The sequence below is a fragment of the Malus sylvestris genome, chromosome 13 (genome assembly GCF_916048215.2).
Source record: "Malus sylvestris chromosome 13, drMalSylv7.2, whole genome shotgun sequence".
Lineage (NCBI taxonomy): Eukaryota > Viridiplantae > Streptophyta > Magnoliopsida > Rosales > Rosaceae > Malus > Malus sylvestris.
This window is the reverse complement of record NC_062272.1, coordinates 20,023,428-20,046,298: the sequence shown is the minus strand read 5'-3', so window position 1 is coordinate 20,046,298 and position 22,871 is coordinate 20,023,428. Positions and strand designations below refer to the sequence as shown.

General features: G+C 38.4%; 2 protein-coding genes across 2 annotated transcripts; both read right to left on the bottom strand.

The window, feature by feature from the left end:
* Positions 1-8,731: 8,731 nt before the first annotated feature.
* LOC126596834 (protein NPGR2-like) lies at positions 8,732-13,610 on the bottom strand. Its single transcript, XM_050263490.1, has 6 exons — positions 13,322-13,610; positions 12,537-12,820; positions 11,562-11,814; positions 9,989-11,205; positions 9,510-9,663; positions 8,732-9,239 (listed from the first exon to the last, which is right to left on the bottom strand). The coding sequence occupies exons 2-6, from the start codon at positions 12,798-12,800 to the stop codon at positions 8,923-8,925; spliced, it is 2,205 nt and encodes a 734-aa protein (XP_050119447.1). The 5' UTR covers positions 12,801-12,820; positions 13,322-13,610; the 3' UTR covers positions 8,732-8,922.
* Positions 13,611-20,763: 7,153 nt separating this feature from the next.
* LOC126597296 (glycine-rich cell wall structural protein 1) lies at positions 20,764-22,122 on the bottom strand. The gene has a single exon (XM_050264077.1). The coding sequence runs from the start codon at positions 21,988-21,990 to the stop codon at positions 20,929-20,931; it is 1,062 nt and encodes a 353-aa protein (XP_050120034.1). The 5' UTR covers positions 21,991-22,122; the 3' UTR covers positions 20,764-20,928.
* Between the last annotated feature and the right edge of the window lie 749 nt (positions 22,123-22,871).

The following is a 22,871-nucleotide window of genomic DNA, read 5'->3' as shown; positions in this document are numbered from 1 at the left end:
GAACCGAACCCAACCCTAGCGAGATCGCGCAAAAGCAATCCCAAGATGGGTGACCCACTGAGAAGTTCTCATGTGAGTTCCCAAAAATAAAATTGTAAGGGCGTGGTCGGGGCTCAAAGCGGACAATATTGTGCTACAGCGGATGCGGGGTCGGGGTGTGACAATTTGGTATCAGAGTCATTCCCTAGCCGGAAGTGTGCCGACGAAGACGTCGGGCCCCTAAGGGGGTGAATTGTTAAATCCCACATTGCCCAGGGGTGACGATCATCTACGCCTTATATGTATATGTTCACCTCCTTTAGCACAAGGCATTTTGGGAGCTCACTGGCTTCAAGTTCCGTAGAAACTCTAAAGTTAAGCGAGAAAGAGGCCAAAACATTCCCAAGATGGATGACCCACTGGGAAGTTCTGCTTGCGTGAATTCCCAGAAACAAAACCTTGAGGGCGTGGTCGGGGCCTAAAGCAGACAATATCGTGCTTCCCTCCCTATAGGATAAGGCCTTTTGGGAACTCGCTGGCTTCGAATTCCATCGGAACTCCGAAGTTAAGCGAGTTCAGGTGAGAGCAATCCTAGGATGGGTGACCCACTGGGAAGTTGCTCGTGAGTTCCTATAAACAAAACCTTGAGGGCGTGGTCGGGGCCCAAAGCAGACATTATCGTGCTACGGTGAAATTGATTTGGGATGTGACACCTCTCGTCTCAGCCCACACTAGCAGCTATGCTGCTGGGCTTAGCCTTGCCACGACCCACGTTTCCATAAGCCAGCCCATGGGGCTGGGCTTAGTTTCTATGCCCAAAACCAAAACCCAGTTATGGTTGAGGTTTCACTCGCAACCCGTAAGCCTTTGGGCTTGTTCCCGCACATTTCCTTGGCCCAAAATCACGCCAACCTCTTGGCTGGGCTCCCCTCGCCAAAGCCAACAACTTGGGTTGCCCTTTTTTGTTTCACACCCAGGCCCGTGCCCTGTAGCCCACTCCCAAGGCCTATAAGGCCTTTGCCTACTTAAGACACCCAACCCAAAATTTTTGGGCTATGGTTTTTGACCCAATGCTATTATTTAGCATTCTTTTTCGACCCAATGCTATTTTTTTGGAATTTTAAATAATTTTAACCCGAAGGTTATAATTATTTTTGCTTCTACGATCGATCCCGAATGGTCCCAATCTATTGAATTAATTAAAAGTGACTTGCAGTTCATTAATCTGATTATGAATCCAAAATTATTGACCTGAATATCACTTTTGGACATTAACGATTCAATAATTTATTTTAATACTTTGAATCGTTGACATACTTTCATAGTAACGAAGCTCTCACACTTGAGTTCCTGAACAAACTCAAATCCACTACACTTGGTAGTATATTGTATTCTGTGTTCTTGCAGGAATCTCTCTTTTATGAACTAAACGTTCATAAACTAAATTGAACCTGTAGTTTCAAATTTAGTGTCTTTGAAACCCGAAGTTTTCATAAAACAATACACCCATGAAAACCTGACATTTTTCATGAAAACCATGTATTAGAACTTGAATGTTCTAACTTTGATGCTTATGGATGATTCATTCCCATAGCACCAATCACAATCTTGTTCCCTCCAAATTCAATGGATTGTCGAATTGTCACAAGTTCGATTTCCCTTATTTGGACGTTTCTAACGTAAACCACTCTATATGGGGTACAAGACGTGAATCTCCACTTGACTATCAAAAATTTGAGAAACCATTGTAGCCAACAATGGCATAGAAGAGCTGAATAAGCCTCTGCCCTAATCTTCATTTGAAGACTTATACCCAAAGCCTTACAAATGGAAATACCTCCCGAACAAGGATTTTATGGCTCTTTGGCTCGCTCCTACGAAATGTCTAATCCTGAAAGACATTGCCTGAAGCACATCATGATTATGTCTATGAATGAGTACGATTCTAAAGTTTATAAATCCGATCAAATTTTGACTAGAGAATACTTTTCTCGACCTTCCATGTTTCTAACTTACCCTTGAAGTAGTAATGTAGAAAGCGGAAGTTTACCAAATTCTCATATCTGATTACTACCACAACATATGGTAGAATCAAGGCCTGCCAAGGTGTGGCATCATGCCCGAAACATGATCCTTAGCACCTAAGACCTAAAACTTCAAGAATAAGGGATAATATTCCCAAACCTTAACCTGCATAATTTACTTCCATCATGGTGGAATAAATCATTGGTTATACACATGTTCGTGCCCCTACCAATGTTGTTAAGGATTACCATTTTAATAGTCCATATGTGAGACTAATTTTGCTCCACCAAACATCGTTGGAAAAGCAGCATTTTGACATGGATGGCCTTGTTGGCCAAATCCCCTTAGTAAACCATTTATTTTGTGAACATTTTTCTATGTTATTGGATTCAAGTTTGGTGTATGTTTTAGTTATGGATAATCTTATTGATATTGTCCTCGAATATGAGTTAATTGAATCATGTTTCTTAATATATGTGACTGATTCAATTAAACACGTGATTAAGCATGAATGTGGGAAAGTTAGTTGTCTGGATGAATGCGTACTAGGCACACTAACTTTACACCTAAATCACATCTCTAACAACGACTTCAGGTATATCCAACTTGATTAAGAGCATTTGGCACGCTCCTCGTTGTAAGAATGGTACTGAATTATCATTTAAGGGACCTTAAATTCCCATTGTTGTTGAGTTTTTAAGGATATTCGAGATGACAATGATCATAAATGAAACCACTGAAGAAAATATAGTGAAATATCTTTGCACTACCTTTAAAAATGAGTTTGCAGCTTTGATTTGGGGCTAATGGGTTGTCTCCCAACTGAAAACATGCCACATATGGCCGACCTGTGATCGGATCATATTTATATATATTTTTACTTCGAATTCACTCATCTTTTCTTAGTTAGTTCCTTATATTTTTGAGCTATTTACGTTATTTTTGTGTTTATAGGATTTGTTATGCAAAGAAAATAAAAATAGAACAAGTGAAATTTTATGTAATAATTTCGTCAAAACTGTCTGTGTAGATCAGCTTTTAAATTAAATTAAAAAAAAAATAATAATGATAAGTCATGATGATGTTTGAAACATCATCATGATTCATGTTGTGAAGTGGAAGAAGTGGAGGACTAATGGAAAGAAAAGAAAGAATTTGATGGGAAGACATGGACTAGTGGAAGAATAAAAGAAATAAAAGAAATGGCAGAAGGGAATGATGGAGGAAAAAAAAAAGGAGAAGAGCACGAGCAGCAAGCTGCCTTAGGTAGCGAGAAAAACAGAAGTAGAAAGCTGCCTTGAGCGTGAGCCTCAGGGGGAGCAGAAAAATAGATAGAACGGGGAGAGAGAGGAGAGACTGGCGCGGCAAATAGGGAACGGACAGAAGCACAGAGGCACGGGGACAGAGAGAAAAACCAGCGGAAAAAGATAAGAGGGCTAGGAGGGAAGCAGCGAAGCTGCCTGGCGGGGGAGAAAAAAAGCTGCCTTTGCAGCGAGAAAGAGGACGCCAGTGAGAGAAGCAAAAGCTGCCTTCTCTCTCGGTTAAATCTTTCCAAACTTATATTTTATTTCTGTTTTAATAATGTGTAACTAAATTTATTTTGGCTAGAGGTTAATTCAAAGCCATGAATATATTTGTAATATGAATTGATTACCTTCAGTTGTGATTTCTGAGTTGTGATTTAATTTGCTTAACTGCTTGATTGATAGCTTATTTTTGTATGTCGATTAAGAATGCATACTTAATTTACATGCATGAATTTGACGCTAGAATATAAGGGAGTTTCACCTAATCGTTATGAACTTATATTCACAAGTAGTGAAGGTTGCTAGTCATAATCACGTTAAGTAAATTCTTGGCATAAGTTTCATGCAAATCATAGTAACGAGTGCTTCGTCAATGCTTATGTTTTTCATAGAACTTAATGATTCTTGCTTGTATCTCTATTATGCAATTCATGTAGGGAACTTGTAGGGAATGTTTTGGGTTGTCGTATGCAATCATCCAACCCAATAACTTGTGGAAAAACTGAGGGTTAATTAGTGCAATTCACGGTTAATTTGGGGCGTTGAGATTTACAATTTATTGAAAGAACAACTGAAAATCAATTTAGGTTGCATATGTGTCATGTGTGGAGAAGAACCCTCTAGCTAGTCCATCACCTATCCTTTCACCTTAATTTCATGCTTTTGTCAATTCTGTAATTTATTTAAGTTTAATTTATTTCTCGTCAAAACCAAACCCCCCCATTATTAAATTATATTATTTAGTTAGTTTTCATTGTTGTTAGTCTTTTAATTCAATTTCCGTCCATTTCAGTTCCTAGTGTCTAATTTGATTGTTTTCATTATTTTGAGTCATTCTAAGTGTGTTTCGAGTTATTAGAGTTTTTAGCCTAATTTTGTGTCCTTGAGTCTTGTTTAATATTTTTAAATTAATTTAGAATAGATTAGCAATCCCTCCTAATCCCCGGCCTAGAACGATACCCTACTTACATCTATACTACAATTGTCAAAAAGAGGGTTAAATTTTGTGTGCTTATATATTTCGCATCAACCTGGAGCCGATTGATTCGAGCAGTTTACTTGTTTTGGCAAGACCTTTTTGGGACACTTAGGTCGAACAATGATAATACGACGCATCTCCTTACCCAAAGTAAGGATCTTGTGCCTACAAGCACACTTTGCCAAAACTCGCTCATTTTGGGAAATTTGATTTCTAAATCATCCCTAGCAAAGATACGAAACAACTCCTTTTTCATAGTGGATTCAAGGGAATATATGTGAACTAATCCAACCAAAATGTGGACCATATAAAAAGTTATGGTTTTGGTTGATGAATTGACAAACTGGTCACATTTTTGTCCACACATATTGCTGCTAAACCTCATGCCGATTAAGGGTTCACCACCCTACTTATCCCTTAAGGTCTGGGAGATTGGATAATGCCGGAGAATTTATATCGACGATTTCGATAAGGTATTGCATGTATTTTAGGTTTATTATTGAATATCGAATTCTCATGTTCACCCCAAATAGCCTTGCCTAGCGATCATAAAGCGCAATTTAAATGATCGTCCGAATTATGGTAAACGTACAAAGTTTTTGGTTTCTGCCTAGGGCTATGCAATCTTTTACGCAGTTATGTTGGTCACCTTGAAACTCATTGCCACCTAACCCATATGACGTTACAGTTGGTTACTAGGTACGAACCTGACTATTTTCATATTTATGCATTTGGGTGTGCATTTCACGTGCCAAGTTGGGCCACCATAACATACCAACTTGGGTCCTCAATGAAAGATGTGAATCTTTGTCAATTATGATTCTTATGATTCTCCTTCACACTAGCTCTCTTCGAGCCCTTGCATGCAATCTCTTTACCACTCATTTACGGGTTGACGCTTTATTGAGACAGTCTTCCCGCCGTTAGGGGGAGATAAGAACGTCAACGTTCCTGGAGAACGACGTGAATTTGCGTGGATGTTGCCCACTATGTCTCTTGATCCTCATACCGCATAAGTATGATAAGCAAGTGCGATGAATTCAAGCTTTCAGAATGTTGCTCCAAATGCATTCCTCTGATCTAGCTAAAGTAAATAGATCTTATGCCAGCTGCAAACATGCCTGTAAGGATAGACGTCGAGCCAACATCCTTGGAGGGTGTGCCGCCCCTGTTGGACGGTCTAGTACATCGGCGGATAACCAATCAATTTGTCTTGGCCTGGAGCATGACATATCACTCGGTTCGTAAGATTCACTTACCTAGAAGAGGAAGACGCGTCACAACAATGAATCCATACTTGATCCCTGTCTCAAATCATTTCCATCTAATGAGATTAATTCGGATTACTCCCAAGACTTGAAGTTCTTGGTCCAGTATACTAGTTTGGATAAGTTAAATGGAATTGAAATGAGATTACCATCGATGAAGTTTTCACTTATATGGTAGCTACCGACATAAATGAAAAGCGACGATATTGAACTGTGTTCCGTTGATTAAGTGACAACGTAGAACTAATTGGACAACTAAAATTACAATCCAGGTCAAATTCCTTACCAAAGTGTGTATTGGACCTGTCATTCCTACACTGCCCAAGGTAACCCTGTTATGTTACAAATGGGAAATGAAGCGTTATGAGATGAATGAAATAGTGCAATATGATGCATGCCTTACGACACAAGGTTTCTCTCAAACGTCATGTGATTGATAGTAGCATTATGAAATGTGATTAGTGTTTTCTCCATGGGGATATAGATACAGAGATTTACATGTAAGTTCCCGAAGAATTACATGGACTAATTCAAATAGTTCCAAACCACGAAAACCCCTTTTAACTTGTTTAAAGCGTTCATTTACAATCCGACGGATGTGGTATACCCGTCTAAGTGATTATTTGATCAGTCAGGGATGAATTATGCCCTTGCGTGTTAAACTATGAAGTCTTATTCTAAATTGCTAGAGTTACAATTTATGTCGTTAATACGAATCTCACTAAGACTCTGGAAGAACTTGAGAAAACTGCCTCGCACCTGAAGATGGAATTTGAGATGAAGGATCTTAGGAAAACTCGTTTATGCCTTGACCTGAAGTTGAAGCATTGTTATGACGGTATTTTGGTCTACCAATCGAACTACACCATGAATGTGTCACCTTTGAGTATACCTTTGATCGTCCATACATTATATGCAAATGAGACCCTTGAAAAGGTAATGGAATCCGAAATTCCATATCTAAAGTTCAACTTTGCGCTTCGTTGTACTTAGCTCATTGACAGGACATCTCTTTCACTGTTAATCTTAGTCAAGATGCAGCACCGTGCCTACATGCAACCACTGAATTGGTATTAAAGACGTACCATAAAGGTACTACATGGGTAAATCCCAACGCATCTCAGCGGATCCAACCCCCTTGATCCTCGAAATGATGCTTGCCTTGTTTGTTATGCTGATGCAGTTTACTTATCAAACCTGCATAAGGCCAAATCCTCAAATGGTTATGTCTTTACCGTTAGGGATATTGCAATATCTTAGAGGTCCACGATATGACCTTAGTTGAAAAATCTTCAAATTGTTCCAAGACTCACCTCACTTCACTACACCACAAGTGAGACATGGTTAGAAGTTCTTGTTGAGCATTACGAAGTACTTGCTGTTTTTCATCCATCATTGAGTCCCGACGACGATCTATGAAGATTATGCCGCATGTATCAACCCGACCGAGCCATGATACATCAACGAAGTCAATGCCAAGACTTACTGTGTCTACATCTACATCAGCAAAACATCAGGAGATTGAAGTCATGCAAGCCGATCCTAGATAACATTGTCGACCTCTACACGACATCACTACCGAAGTCAACCTTCCATAAACTTGTCCGAGGAATTGGTATGCCTAACTATCATATTCAATGCTTGAAGTTCTCATTTGGAAGTTATGTCAAACTCAGGGGGAGTATCCTGGAGTATACTCACTTGATCTTAATGTACTATTTTTCCCTACGCATTTTTCCCTCTGGGTTTTTGCTAAGGTACCCATCCTCAGCTGATTATACCCTTGTGAGCTCTTCTACTTGCATCCAAAAGACGTATAGTTTTGACTTAATGCAACTTCTCACTTTTATCCTTAGATTATGGGGTTTTCCCCCACCTTGGGTTTTACCATAGCAATGTTTTGTGAGTTTTACTTTTTTTTATGCATTCTTCCGTTGTCATCAACTATACTTACTTCATCACTGAAGACTTGATGCGCCATTTACTTAAGTATTTACACACTCAATGGGGAGTGTTGCAGTCTTATTAGATTAAGAATGTGATTGTGTAAATCGTAGTAGATATAAGAATGAGTCTTATATTCCTATTAGGAGTAGATTACCTATTAAATGTTGTAATCCTAAAAGGTAAGGAATCAACCTTCCTTGCTACTATAAATAAAGGCACAATGGGATAGAATAACACACACCCACAATTACACATCTCTCTTCTTCTCACTCTATGCCGCACTCTCTCTCTCTCTCTATGGCTCTATAATTGTTCAGTAAATTATGCTTATAACATATGGTTAATTTTTGAATAACTCAAAATTTCCCTTATATTTCCAGTAATTAAAATTTCAAAAACTACTTATGATGGAGACAAATTAGTAAAAAGAAATTAGAAAAAAATTAAGTAAAATTGGAACAGAAATTAATAAGCCACGTGATGAAGAGATTTGGAACTGCTACGCGTGTTTATAGAAAAAACTTAAAAATATAATTGGTTCACAATTAGCCTGGCATTTTCTGGAAACAATATCATTAAGTTTTTGTTTATATATTGTAGTATTGAATTGAAAGGACACTTGTTTCATACAAAGTTGACTCTCGTAAATGGGAAGATGTTTTATGGAAGGAGAAAAAAAGGCGAATGTATGGGGTTGGGTTGAGGATAACAAACTCGAGCCTGAACGTGCAAGCAAAGCGGAAGCAGTTTTGGGGGAGGTGAAGATGAAATTAGATGGACGAAGAAACTACCACACATGATTTAGAGAACCAAGTTTATTATTAAAAATTGTTAATAACTAACGTTTGATGTTACAATCGATTCGCCGCTAGCCTTCACATCATACCAATGCTTAGTATTACTACCTAATAGTATTTTTCTTCACTGTCAACTCAAAGAAATGTCATCACATACAAACGCTTAGATTATGCCAAAAGTTTACCATCCTGTTTAGGTAAGTAAATAAATAAACGAACAAATTTCACATATTAATAGATTATAACTCAATATATTTTCAAGAGAAGGAAGGATACTTCAACATTTTTCGTATTCTAATGTATTCACCTCTTTGTATCATTTCAAAATACATATATATAACTTACAAACCACTTTCTGATTCTATCATACATGGTTTAGAAGGTGCAACAAGTCGAGGTGGTCATCGAAAGGGTTCGATCGGCGCATGTTCTTCAAGAAAAGCTGCTGCCTCAAAGCACTCGGCTGTTTCTAGCGTTGATGCCCTCGCATCAGCTTTGTACAGCAGCCCCAGATTGTACCAAGCAGAGGGGTTTCCTCTGTCAAGTCGTAGTGCATCCATGAGAAAGCTTCTAACGACTGGTAGAGATTGGCCACCGAACTGTCTGAGTATACAGGCAGTGGATATCAAGCTTGGGACGTGGGTAGGTTCGACATCTAATGCCTTCCTGAATGATTCCAAAGCTTCTTGCTGGAGACCCTTGGCTTCGTAGAGTAAACCTAGCAAAATAATCAAAGTTTTACAAGGTCCACAGTGAAGGCTGATGAAAGATTTCGCAACAAATTTGAGTAGTTTAGTGCCAAAATTAACAAGCCCTGGCTTTTTTCTCTTTGGACTCAAAATTATACTTTTAGAATTGTGACTCTGTGCTACCGGAGACAAATGAGTAGCGGGAAGTAATAAAGTCATCCATTTAAGAATCCAAGACCCAAGGACTCAAAATAATGCCAGTGTTTTTTATATAAACGAATATAGCTACGGCAATATACCTGTAGAGTGCCATCTGGAAGCAGAATGAGGATTGATGCTCTGGGATTTTGAAAGGCAGACCTCAGCATCCCGCCATTGGGACAAGCTTGTATATAAATTAGCTAAATCATGCCACGTCTCCATTTCCAAGCTTCTATTATGGTTTCTCCTACTCTGTAAATGTATAAAAAGAAACATAATACATCCTACAATTTGCTACCAAAAAACAGCTTTCTATAAATATTAATTGGGTACTCAAGATAAACTTTAATACCATATTTCTTGAGCATCTCAAATAACAAATAATGGTTACTCATTATGATGCTAAAATATTCTCAAATTATATTTGAAAATACATGAAGTTTACGATCCACTAGTGTAATGAAATAATGCAAATTTTGGCTAAAAGTAAGAAAAGATTTGCCGGCAAGACACTTTTCAAATACATTAAACATGTACTCTTCAAGGAAATGGAACACAACGAATTACCACCATTTACCTTTAAAAGCCTCTTCTCAACACCAAAGTTTTTAGTCCGAACTTGAAGAACAGCCAGAAGATGGGTGTATGTTTCTATGGCATTCTTCAGCTGGCCTTGTGCAATATGCAGTTTTGCTTTAGTTCGCAACAGTTCTCCTTGATCCCACTTCCCTGTCTGATCTAGAGCAGCATTGATTACAGTCTCAGCATCAATGAACCGTTTTTGAGCTGACAATATTCGTGCCAAAAGAGCATATGATTTTATATTGGAACCAGCCTCAAGTTTTAATAGCTGCTTTGCATAATAAAGTGCAATATCCAACTTCCTTTGCTCAGCGTGTTCTAGACAAAGATGATATACAACGTATGGAGATCTCTCTTTCGTAATTTTATCAGCAGTTTGTAGTGCTTGTAATGCTTCAGACTGCTTCAAAATCCTTTCAGAATCAGAAGCGACTGATCTGGATTTAGCTGACAGGGAAACACCTAGTAAGCAATTTGCGATACTCAACATTTGGCAGCATTTTCCATCCAACTCTGACAGTGCTTTGTACGCGTATTTGGTCCCATCCTCAATGCAAACCGAATTTTCACTGCAAATCTTTGAAGCCAGTAATAACTCCAGAATGCAGTCCGTGTTCTCTCGATTATTGAAAACATTTTTTAAGAGATTCAAAGCCACCAAGTCCTCACCTTCCCCATAGTAACAAAGCGCTAGAGTGCAATATCTTTCTTGTCTTCCCATAATTCCAGGAATCAATTCTTCAACCTGATGGGCTAGAGCCCTCACTTTCCCTGAAATGGACAAGGCAAAAGAAAGATGATCGAGGATTGATGGGTCCCATCCTATCCTTCCGGCAACAAATTTCCTTAGTAGAACCAACAACAGCAGAATAGCCTCTTCTATATTGTTTCTTGGCACAAAGGAGCTTTCCATCTGCGAACGGAGATTTGGAGGGTTTGCATCACAACCACTGTACAGGAGAAAAACTGCAAATTCTTTTTCCATCTTTGAAGCAAGTTCAATGTCAAGATTCCAATGATAGAGGAGAGCCTGCCGGTATGATAAGATAGCTTCTTGGGCAGCCCCAGCAAGTATCCACAATTCTGGAAGTAATTCAACAGCTTTACCTACAGTCTCTTGTAATTTACAATCTGAAGCAAAGTTTTCGGGCAAGCCATCTGGTAATGCAGATTCTACAGTGTCCAAAATAAGCTTGCAAGATTGAGCAGCTTCTGCAAAATTAGGTCAGCAAGCAAAATCAGCCCTGCAGAAATTATAAATAGTAAAATGTACTATCCAAAATCTTACATGTTTATAATTTTACGGGTAGAAAGCGCACCAGAAGTAGCCAAATATGCAGCTTAATGTATCAAACACACAATCATGAATTTCTGTCTGTAATTGTGTGGTTGACTATAGTTATATTCTTTATAAAGTTCTATTATTGTAGAAGAAAACTAAATGATCCAGGGAGCATTCAAAGCTCATGATATGAAAACATATCACAGATAAGACACAAGAAAGTTGCAAAAGTCTGAACATATATAAGAGAAACAGGGGCAGGAAAGTGAACAAGACGGAAGGATACCTCCAAACCGTCCTAGACCCTGCAACGATTTCGCTTTGAGAAAAATAGCTTCAAGGAGTAAACTAACAGCATGCATAGACATGGGTGGGACCGCATCGCTTTGAGAACGACGTCTGTTGGTCTCACATCTTCGAGAAATGGAGACTTTCATCTTGGGAATCACACCAGCAATGTCAATTCCTTCAAATACATGAAGTGCAGCTTCTGTGTTACCTTTTTGATACTCAAGCCTTCCTAATAGAGCTCTTGCTTCCTACAAAATGCACAGGTCTCTTAGCTTTTGGAATTATTTGAAGACGACTGAAGATTCAAAGAAAACCGCATCATCATACAAATGTAACCATGCAGATGATTTGATATGAAGTCATTTTGGGAAATCCGAAAGATCTCCTATTAAAGAAAGGTTGGCTACTATCAATAGAACAATTGACCAAATTCCACTCCAAGAAATTAAGCCTGGTTTGACTTCAGTGTCCCATGACAATGATCATCCAAAACTAATTTGTCAAACAAGCTTCCAATTTTTACAAACGTCAAACATTGGCACTCAGGATTTTGTCAAAATTGGCGTTACGTACTTGAAATACTAAATGCGTTTATAGGTATCCATGTTCAGTGCTAAATAATGAATTAATTTAGGTTATATACTATATACCAATGTATACCATATAACAACAGCTAACAGAAATAAATTAACAATTAGAAGGAGAAACCCAAAGAAACAGTCCCACAACATAAGTTTCTACACGATCCGGTATATATTTGCAGGACTATATAGGCAGAAATAACCACAAAACATAGTCATTCATAGCATTTGCAGTTGCACAAAATGTGCAACTTAATTCCATTCGAGCATACAGCGAGAAAGTTCAAATTGTTCAAGTTGTTGAACTTAAAAGATAACGGCTTACAAACAAGTTAAAACAAAAGCCATACAAGGAAGTAATAGCTATGCAAAATTTATATGCAACCAACCTCGTAGTTCAGATAACCACTCTCTCGCAGAGACGATTCAGCTTCTTCAATATTGCTGTTATCCACCTTTGTTTCTATCTCTCCCGTTCGCGACGAGTGGCCAGTGCCACCACTAGCTGAGTAGTCCCGAGTAGCCAGGGAGTCAGACGAATGAGGGACTTCATCTACCCTTAATTGCTCACCGGAACGCATACACTTGAGCATTTTATCCAACCTCCCTTTAATGCTGAATCTTCTCCTACTCATCCACTTCTTAGTTCTCATACCGGATCAAACCAATCGAACTGTTTCCGCATTAACATTAACCGAAAATAAACATAAACAAATTAGAAGAAAAAAACAGAATCAGAGGTCTTCAATGAACATACATGACAGAGCTCTCCCTAGGGTCATACACTCTTAGATCATGAGCAGGAACACACCCATTGACTCTATAATAAACACTTCTTTTTCCCCAAAAATCCAAATTCCCAGAATTCAAAATTCCAAAACTTTCCCTACATATGGAAAATTCAGCAATTATCCCACTTCACAGAATCACCAAAATCCATGAAATTGCAAACACTAATCATCCAACTAGCTCATAAATCATGAAAACGCAATGAAGATTAAAAGGAAACCCCAGAAATATTCGCAACCCAAGTTTCAATTCAGCACAAAAAAAAACACCACAGCATGAGAAAACACAATGATTGCTGGAACAAAAAAGTGGGAAGAGTGAGAAAAACTCATCAAAGCATGAGAAAAGAAGAGCTGAGATCAAATACAGCTTCCAAGAAAAGCACCTTTTGGCTGGCAGCAAAAAGCATTGACTGAGCCCACAAGCCATCAACATTTTCCCCATGCTTCCCCACCTCTCCAATTCATCCAAGGAAAGGGATCGCCTGGACTTCTCCTCCCCAAGAATCCAAAGCAACAAAATAAAATAAATTGGCCCTTTTTCTTTCTTTTTTTTTTTTAATCTCTTTTTTTGTGGGTTGCTTGAGAAATTGCCAACAGTCGGGGTTCTGGAGCTGCTCAGAGTTTGACGCATTAAATTATGAAAGCTAACCCCTTCAATTCAAAGATGTGAACAGAGGGAAGATTTTGCGCACCTGTTTAATTCCTTGAAAATTATATAATTAATTTTATTACATTAAAAAAATACTTAATTAATTTTTTTTTTTAATGCCAGGCAATTCGAAAGGAATGTCCTGGGCCCACTTTGAAAAATTAATCCCCGTATTTTTCACTTCACCTTTTGGTCAACTGCCGGCCCCAGCGACAAGATAAAGGTAAACCGTAATCACGAATTTCACTGTCCGTTAATCGCATTTTGCCCATTTGCATTATATAATATTGGGCAAGGATGGCTGCCAAATTATTATTTTTTTATTATTTTTCATATATTCTAAACTTTTTATCTGATTTTCTTTGCTTCTTTGTCATTGTGACCATAATTTTCTACTTGTACTTTGCCAAAAAAGAACTCGGTGTATGTGATGACACGATATTTATAAAAATGTGATTCTTATAGTAAAAAAATTGTTAATTAAATTCTCATGGTGAGTTCGTTAACAATTGAAGTCCAAACCTAAAATTTTGTTGTTAGTAAATTCGCATGACTATCACGTGGAGGAGTTAAATTTGTCATTTCAATCCAAATTAAGAAGACCATGTGTCCAATATGACTTGATTTAATTGGAATTGGATTTCACGATAATGGCTAAGATAAAAAGGTGAAGCTAAACCTGTAAATCCACGTCAATGGCTAGGATAAAAAAGTGAAGGTGAAGTCGCACCTAATTTCTTAGGTATAGTATTGTTTGAAAATCAGGATGCTTTTAATAAAAGGAAAAATAATAAAAATGGTTTGAAAATTTTGAGTTTTAACGATAAGAATAAAATAAAGGGTAAAGTGAACAATACCATGATTGACTTTTTAGTGTAAAAATATAATTTTTCGTTAAAGTAAATAGTACCGGAAGCTTTTCGTTAAAGTTCTCTTTAATAAACCATTATTGTTTGTATTGCCTACAACGTCTTTTGATCATAGTTGAACTTTTTGCCCAAACTAAGTCTAAATCTAGAGCAGAGAGATATATGGGGCAGCAAATTGAATATATATATATATATAGGCACAATTACTACAATTACTTACAAGGCTCATCACAGAGGTTCAATTAACAATTTTTTCATCATGAGGGTCACACTGAAAATGTCGAATCATCACATAGGCCAACAAAAAAAAAAATTAGCCTTTAACTTTCTATGCATTTTTTTAGTAACATAGAAACTAGGATAAATCTCAATTTACTACCCTCAAGTTTCGTGGTTTTCAACATTCAGTATATTAAGTTTTTTTTCATCCCAGAGTCGTACCTGAAGTGTTAATTTTGGGACAGTCTTGTACATCCGTTAGTCTGGCTGTTAAATCTTTCGTTAACTGATGACGTGGCGCCTATGTGGATAATGATTGGCCACCATATGTCATTAAGAGGTCCACATGGAAATTAAAATTATTTAATTAAATATTAAAAACTAAAAATATAAAATCATTTAATATATTTTTTTTGCATGAGGGACCCACCCCTTATCTCCCTCACCTTTCTTCCTCACTTCCGTCTTCCCCCAACCCAAATCCCACCCTCTCTCTCTCTCATCCCCATCCGCACACTAAAGGTTGTGGGTTGAGGCTAGAATTTGTAGTGGTTGCAAGTGTGGATCTAGGAGTTGCAGGTCAGCAAAAGAGGTGCAGTTGTTGTTTGATTTTAAAGTGGCGAGAGAGACGAGATGCTGAAGGTTGAGGGTTGGTAGCTGCAAGTGTTGAGATTGTGACAAAGTTGGTGAGTTGCTTGAGGGTTTGTTTATTTGACTTTGCAGAATGAAGGTTCCCGAGGACTGGGTTCCTCAAATTTCTTAATAATGTTGTGACCTTTAGGGGGACTGCAGAACCTCAAAGGAGAGACAGCCATGTTTTGAAGTCATGGCTTCAACATTCTGGGTTCTTTGATTTATTGCTACCGTTGTTGGGTTACTGTTGAGACACCGGCGTTGCAAGCTCGCCAGAAGGATCCCCTCTGAAACTGTCGACCATCCCCAACCCAGATCTCACCCTCCCTCTCTCTCATCCCCATCTACACTACGCAACGCAGATATGCCGAAACCCTAAGACTTCTAGTTCTGATCTTTGACTCCAAGCAAAGAAGAAACTAAGCTCAAAGTCGTGGGCTATTGGGAAGCTGGTTGTGGAGAGACCGACGGTGGGTTTAAAAATGAAGAGGGGTTCAAAGAGGAATTTAGGGAGTGAAAGAGAAAGGAGAAGGGACGAAACGGCGTCAGAGAATGGGACGGGAAGGGAAGCGTACCAGATGAAGGAGCGAGGGAGGTAACAGAAGAGAGAGAAAATTTAGGGGGGTAGGGTGCGGTGTGTCCGAGTCTGTAAAAAGTACAACTGGTCAAACCTCTAGAAAATTGAATACTACTGATCAAATAAATCAAACTGGAAAATTAAAGTGCGGGAGTGAGACTGGTTTGGGTGGTGAAGGAAGGTTGGGGGAGAGGGTGCCGGTTGCAGAGGGAAAACGGAAGGGAGAGGGTTGGGGGAGGTAGAAGACGGGTTCTTTTTTTTTTCTTTTTTTTCTTTTTTTTTCTTTTTTAATATTGAAGTGGGCCCATATGGACATACGGTGCTCAGTTATTGTCCATGTGGGCACCACGTCATCACTTAACGGAAGTTCTAACGAAAAACTCAACGGTTGTATGAAACTGTCCCAAAATTAAGACTTAAGGTATGACTCTGGGATGAAAAAAACTTCACGTACCAAATGTTAAAAACCACGAAACTTCAGGATAGTAAACAGAGATTAACCTTATAAAATTTCATTAAATGAGCATTGATTACTATATTTTGAAGAAAAAAAATAGAAGCATAGTAGACCTTGTTTCTGCTTTTCCACTTAGCAATTTAAAAAAAAAAACACTTTTTTTTTTGTTTTACCAAACGTATTTTGACACACCCCAACCTAAATCAAAGCGTGCTGGCCGTCACGAGAGAGTGACGTAACCATATGCACAATGCGAAAGCAATAATGATTTGGAGAAATACAAGTGAATAAAAACCAAACTACTAAATGTACTAGCTAAAGTAAGGTGCTAGTGCGAGATTAAATGTGAAATACACAATCAGAGCATAAATAACCTAAGTGCAGTCTGACTAGACAAGTACTAATTATACAACACCCAAATGTGATCCTACATTTGTGATGTTCTGTTAGAACCATCGTTGAAATCCCCGTGAGCCAGCAAAACACTTATACCTAAAACCTGGAAGGGCGCAAAATAGAGAGTGTGAGTGGGCAAAAACAAAGTTTTTCAAAATCATTTCATTTATCAAAAGCGCTAACCCATCGCCGTAAAACTTGTATAATTTCCCAAAAAAATAATATATACTATATCATAAATCATGCTTAGGATGAAAATCCATAGAAATATATTATGCCAAAGTATCTTAATGAAATGCTATAAGTAATCTAGTTAAAATATATCAATGCCAGATATCATATCAGCTGGATCCACCTAACGTGACCTGCCCGGCTGAGTCTACAACTTATAACCAATCTCAATCATATCAAATTCTGCACACGAGTCGAAACCACCTAAGGTAGTCTGTACGACAAGACTAGGTGTAAAATAAATATGCTCTAGTGCTACGATCATGTGAAGACTGTGCGAATGATCGCGGGTCACCTACGAGTCGGAACCACTTAAAATGGTATGTACGACAAGCATGTTCACCTAACTTGGATCCAAGGTGAGCATATGGTGCGGGAGGTGAACATCACGTAAAGGACTGTGCCCTAACTTTGGGCGGGAGCACTAACACTTGGGTGCAGGTTTATGAGCTCTCAATGCATCACATCATATCTCGCATAACTAAAGCAATCTCATAGCTTTAATTTACGAATTACCTGTCACTTACCTGTGCGTCCGCAGCACCAATCATAAATATATGCAACTACTAATGCATAAATAAAATAGGCAAATACTTTGCATGGCATTTCAAAACGTATAATCATTCAAATTCATTTTCTAGGAAAAATCTCAAGTATATAGGTATATATGGAAAATCAAAAGCCCACTCACTGGTATGTCAAAGGGTCGTAGCCCCCGAGCCTCGATTGATGGCGCTCATCCTCTGGATAGGTCTCACCTATATGCAAAATAACTAAATAAACGTTAATTAAAGCACACAACCACAATTAGCTAATAAGTTTTCATACATTGCTCAAATGGGGTATTTGAATATACCACCAAGACCTACTCAACCTCAGGAACATCCCCATATTTTTATAAAAAAATTATGACCATCCACGCGTCCTCACGCACCGGCCAAGGCACGGCCAGACGCGCAGCCACCCACAGGCACGTGCCTGGCACAGGGGAAATAATAGTTAACGCCGTTAGGGAATATTTCGTTAAACACAAACATATTCTGTTAAAGATATATGATGCCGTTAGTCTCCGTTAGGAATATTATGTCAACTTTGACAGAATATTCACTTTCGTCTACCTCCGCTCGCCGGAAACTGGGAAAAAGTTTAAACCTTCGTATCTTCTTCAATTCTCAACCAAAATTCATGAATTTTATACCACTATAAAGCTTACAACGAGTAGAACAAAACCTTACCAATTTTAAGCCCTAAAATCCATAGGATCTCACCAGAAAAAGGTACAATAATCCGGCCACCTCTGCAACTCGTCGAACCCGAACTTCCCAATGTCCAAATCACTCCAAAGTTACTCCCCAAGCTTCATGAAGATGTTTTAAGGCTTCCCATGACCTTATAACTCGTTGAAAAGTCAACAATTACGATTGCATGAACAGTAACTCAAATCGAGAATTCTGGTTTTGAAGGTTTTCAAGGTTTTCATGTCCAACCACCACCACCATTTCACTCCTAAGCTTGCAAGGAGTCCAAAAAAACCATTCACGACCTCGATCCGTGATGTTTGTAAGGTTTTGAGGGTTGTCCGTACAAGTTGTACGGAAATGGCAAGAAAATCTGAGAGAGGGAGGAGAGAGAGTACACGAGAGAGCATGTGGGAGGATGTGTGGTCCAGCTTTGGGTTACTAACAACAACAAAACCAACAAAAGTCTAACTTCTAATTGAGTCCAAAAACTTAGGAACTTAACATATTGGTCCACTTCCAAAAACATGTCACACATAATACGTCTTAACGTCCAAGGGCAAAATAGACATTTCACACACTGTCGATAAAATAATTCGGGACAGGCTGTGACATATTTAATGCTCTAAATTTTTTAATAAGCTGTTTTTTTTAAGCACCACAATCCATAATTTCAAGATATATTGAAGGTGAAAGAGAATGATTTTTCTTGTTAGCTATGAACGAAATTCTCTCTTGCTAATCCTACTATTTTAAGTAAAATTGGAATGCATAAGTTTTTATTCACGAGTAATCCATCTTCTATCTTTAAGGTTGTCATAATTTAATAATTTCTTCCTTCAATATAATTTTTATTTACTAGGTTATCAATTCCAATATAATTATGTGTACCAAACGAACCTAACTTTAGATGAATCTGAAATATTAACAGTGATAATGTTAGGTAATTTACTTATCAAAGATCAATTTTGCGGTGTTGTTTCTAGCAAATTATCAGCAAAAATTATTTGTTGATGTGAAAATTTGGTGCAACTAGAGGGTAAATGTTGACCGGTTCGGTATAACCACCGAAGAACCTGCAAAACCATCATGGAGGAACCTTGGCACCGTGTGTTGTGTTGTGACAACATAGGTAAATAGATCATGCATGGATAATATTTGACAATTTAAGCTCGCCAATATAAAATAATGTCTCTCATGTTTCTCATAAAATTGAGAGTTTTATATATGATTGATTCTGCGTTATTCTCTTCCAATAACCTGCAAAACCAGCCGGAGGAACCTTGGCACTGGTGTGTTGTGTTGTGTCAACATAGGTAAACAGATCATGCATCGATAATATTTACAATTTAAGCTCGTCATTATAAGATATTATCTATCAGGTTTCTCACAAAATTGAAAGTTTTATATATGATTGGTTGTGCGATATTCTCTTCCGATCATATTAGTTGGAATTAGTCACTGTAATTTTTTCTCTCAATTTGACGCCATGACTTGTAATCATTTCATTTCAACAATACTATGTTGCTTCTTCTCAAATAGCCGGCCATTACAGAACTTCTGGTTGGGGTATTTTTTTTATGAAGAAAAAAAACTTAAGAAACAAACATATAGTATAACCGTTTTCAGTACAATCGAAAAAAAAATCATTTCCGATAGCAGTGAGTAAAGGCTAATATACCCAAGGGCATGAACCCAAAATATAAAAGAAAATGCTAGAATTGAACATGCAGGGACCAAATTCCATAAGTAATTGGTTAACAAAAATAAAGAAAATAAAAACGTGGACGGCCATAAGTAATTGGTTGGTGCCATCTTAAATTCTGCTGTCAGCAATCTACCAAAATTTAAGTTCAGTCCTTTTCAACATTTTTTTAAAAAGTTTAGTTCCTGGTGTTTTTGGTATTTGGCTAAAGTAATCGGAGAGAAGGTTTATCGATGCTACTTGTTGATTAAACTGTTAATTTATTTGAGAAGTATAGATAACTATACGATATTTAAATTATATGATTTTTTTATCTTTTTAGGAAAAACTTTAGATAAAAGTAAAGAAGACAAACAGTTCCGGTTATGATGTTTGTACAACATTAATATGTTGAACATGTAAGTTCCCATATAAATGGACACAATTATGTAATCCGCCCACTAATCAATCCTACAAAAAAAAAATCACTCCAATTAGAAATTGTTTCTTCATTCAAATGTATGAAACACATCAATAGTGAGAGTACAAAATAATATATTCATGATTAATAGTCTATTTATTTCTATTTATTCCATATATTTGGATGACTAGATGATCTCCATATATGAATATAATTTTTTTTTATACAAATAATCTTCAAATAAAAATTAAGTTTTCAATCATTTTAATTATAAAATTTATACATAAATATACATTATTCTCATTGAGAATACACGTATTATCCTAGTACCTTTAACGTACTCTTTCGGTTATAAAAATAATGAACTGAGAAGCAGAGTAGGGGGTCTTTTGTCATCCCAGAAGTAGACTTCTGATGGGATATAATCTATTTGACAAAATTAATCAAAAAGTAGTAGTAATAAAAATTGTTCATTAATTATTAGACAAAGTACTAGTTGATAGATCCTTCGTTCATATACATGCGTGTGTGCATGCATAACATGAAGCTCAGTGGTGTCTAATACCACCATCGTTCATAAACATGCAAGTGTGTGTGTGCATGCATAACATGAAGCTCAGTGGTGTCCAATACCACCACCTCGACCAGCACCACCACCCCCACCAAATCCACCACCATTGCCTGCTCCTCCACCAAATCCGCCACCGCCTCCAAATCCACCACCAGAACCTCCCCCTATTCCTCCTCCGACACCACCACCGTTGCCAAATCCGCCCCCAATCCCACCGCCAGAGCCGCCTCCAACGCCACCGCCAACTCCCCCACCTTTGCCAATTCCTCCTCCAATACCACCACCTTTACCAAAACCACCACCACCACCAATTCCACCACCCTTTCCAATGCCTCCACCTACTCCACCACCTTTACCAAACCCTCCTCCTGCTCCCCCGCCAATACCGCCACCTTTTCCAAAGCCACCACTGCCACCGACACCTCCACCTTTTCCAAGGCCACCACCAGCTCCACCACCAACACCTCCCCCTTTTCCTATTCCCCCACCAACACCGCCACCTTTACCAAATCCACCACCTGCTCCACCACCTTTTCCAAAGCCACCACCGGCTCCGCCACCACCACCACCACCTTTTCCAAACCCACCACCGGCTCCTCCTCCAACTCCACCACCCTTGCCAATGCCTCCTCCTTTTCCAAAACCACCACCTGCTCCACCACCTTTTCCTATTCCTCCACCCTTTCCAATTCCACCACCGACACCACCACCCTTGCCAAATCCACCACCAGCACCACCACCTACTCCTCCACCCTTACCAATCCCACCACCAATGCCACCACCTTTACCAAACCCACCACCAACGCCACCTCCAACCCCATGCCCACCACCTACTCCTCCACCAACTCCAGCTCCAAATCCTCCACCGCCTCCAGCTCCACCCCCACCACCACCTCCAAAACCACCACCAGCACCGCCTCCAGCCCCACCACCACCTCCGCCTACTCCACCTCCAGCGCCAAATCCTCCACCACCAGCTAAGTTCTTCCCCTCCTCATCACGCCTCACACTCACTACGTTCCTTGCAACCACACTCACTGCAAGAATTTGAATACAAAACAAAGAAAACAAAGCAAGCCGCTGCGATCTCCTACTACCGCGTCCCATTCTCAAAATATTCTCTTACAACTCTGAGCTGCTTGCTAAGAGCTAAAGAGATCATTGGCTTCTTATTTATACTTGAGCTTTGCTTGAGCAATAAATAATCGGAAAGAGATCCTCTCCGGATCTCTTTCATCAAAACCAGTGATCAGGCCTTCTAAATTTTATCTAACGGTCCACCTGTTTTAACCTCTTAAAAGTTATGATAATTTTTAACCATTAGATGAAATTTAGAAGATCCGGATGGTGACCTTGATGAGGATCTCTTTCCTAATAAATCAGCCTCAACAGCTAACTGATCGCCACATTTAATTATTAATGCAAACCCTCAATTCAATTGTCGGTACGCGTAAGACTACTTGTGGTTTCGAACAAACAAAACCCTAATTAGGCAGATAGATAGATAAGTAGTAGGGCAGCTCTAAATGCACCCACAAATCAGTTATTGCACCCACATGGATAAGTTTTGCTTCACATGATCTTCTTCTTTCCCATGAAACTTGGATTTTAATTTGGTCATGCATCATATCAAAGAGAAAATTTTCATTGTGATGGGAATACGGATGGTACATCACGTATTTTTATGTAAGTGGTGGAAAATTTTATTTTTTAATACACATATCCTACCATTTGTATAGTAATACGTTGTGTACTACCTCGTATACCGGTCACATTGAAAAATTTATGCATATCAAACTGTAAACGAGCTAGCTAGCTAGCCTTTCTATTTAAATATACAAAAAGGGCACCAGATTGTTACCAGTAAACCAACGTGAAAGAATTTGCACCTTCACATGCAATATTAAGTAACAAAATTAATTAAGTTAGTTGGGTCACCAAGTTTTTGAGTATGATAGAATTTAAGGGTATTAATGTTAGGGAGATTA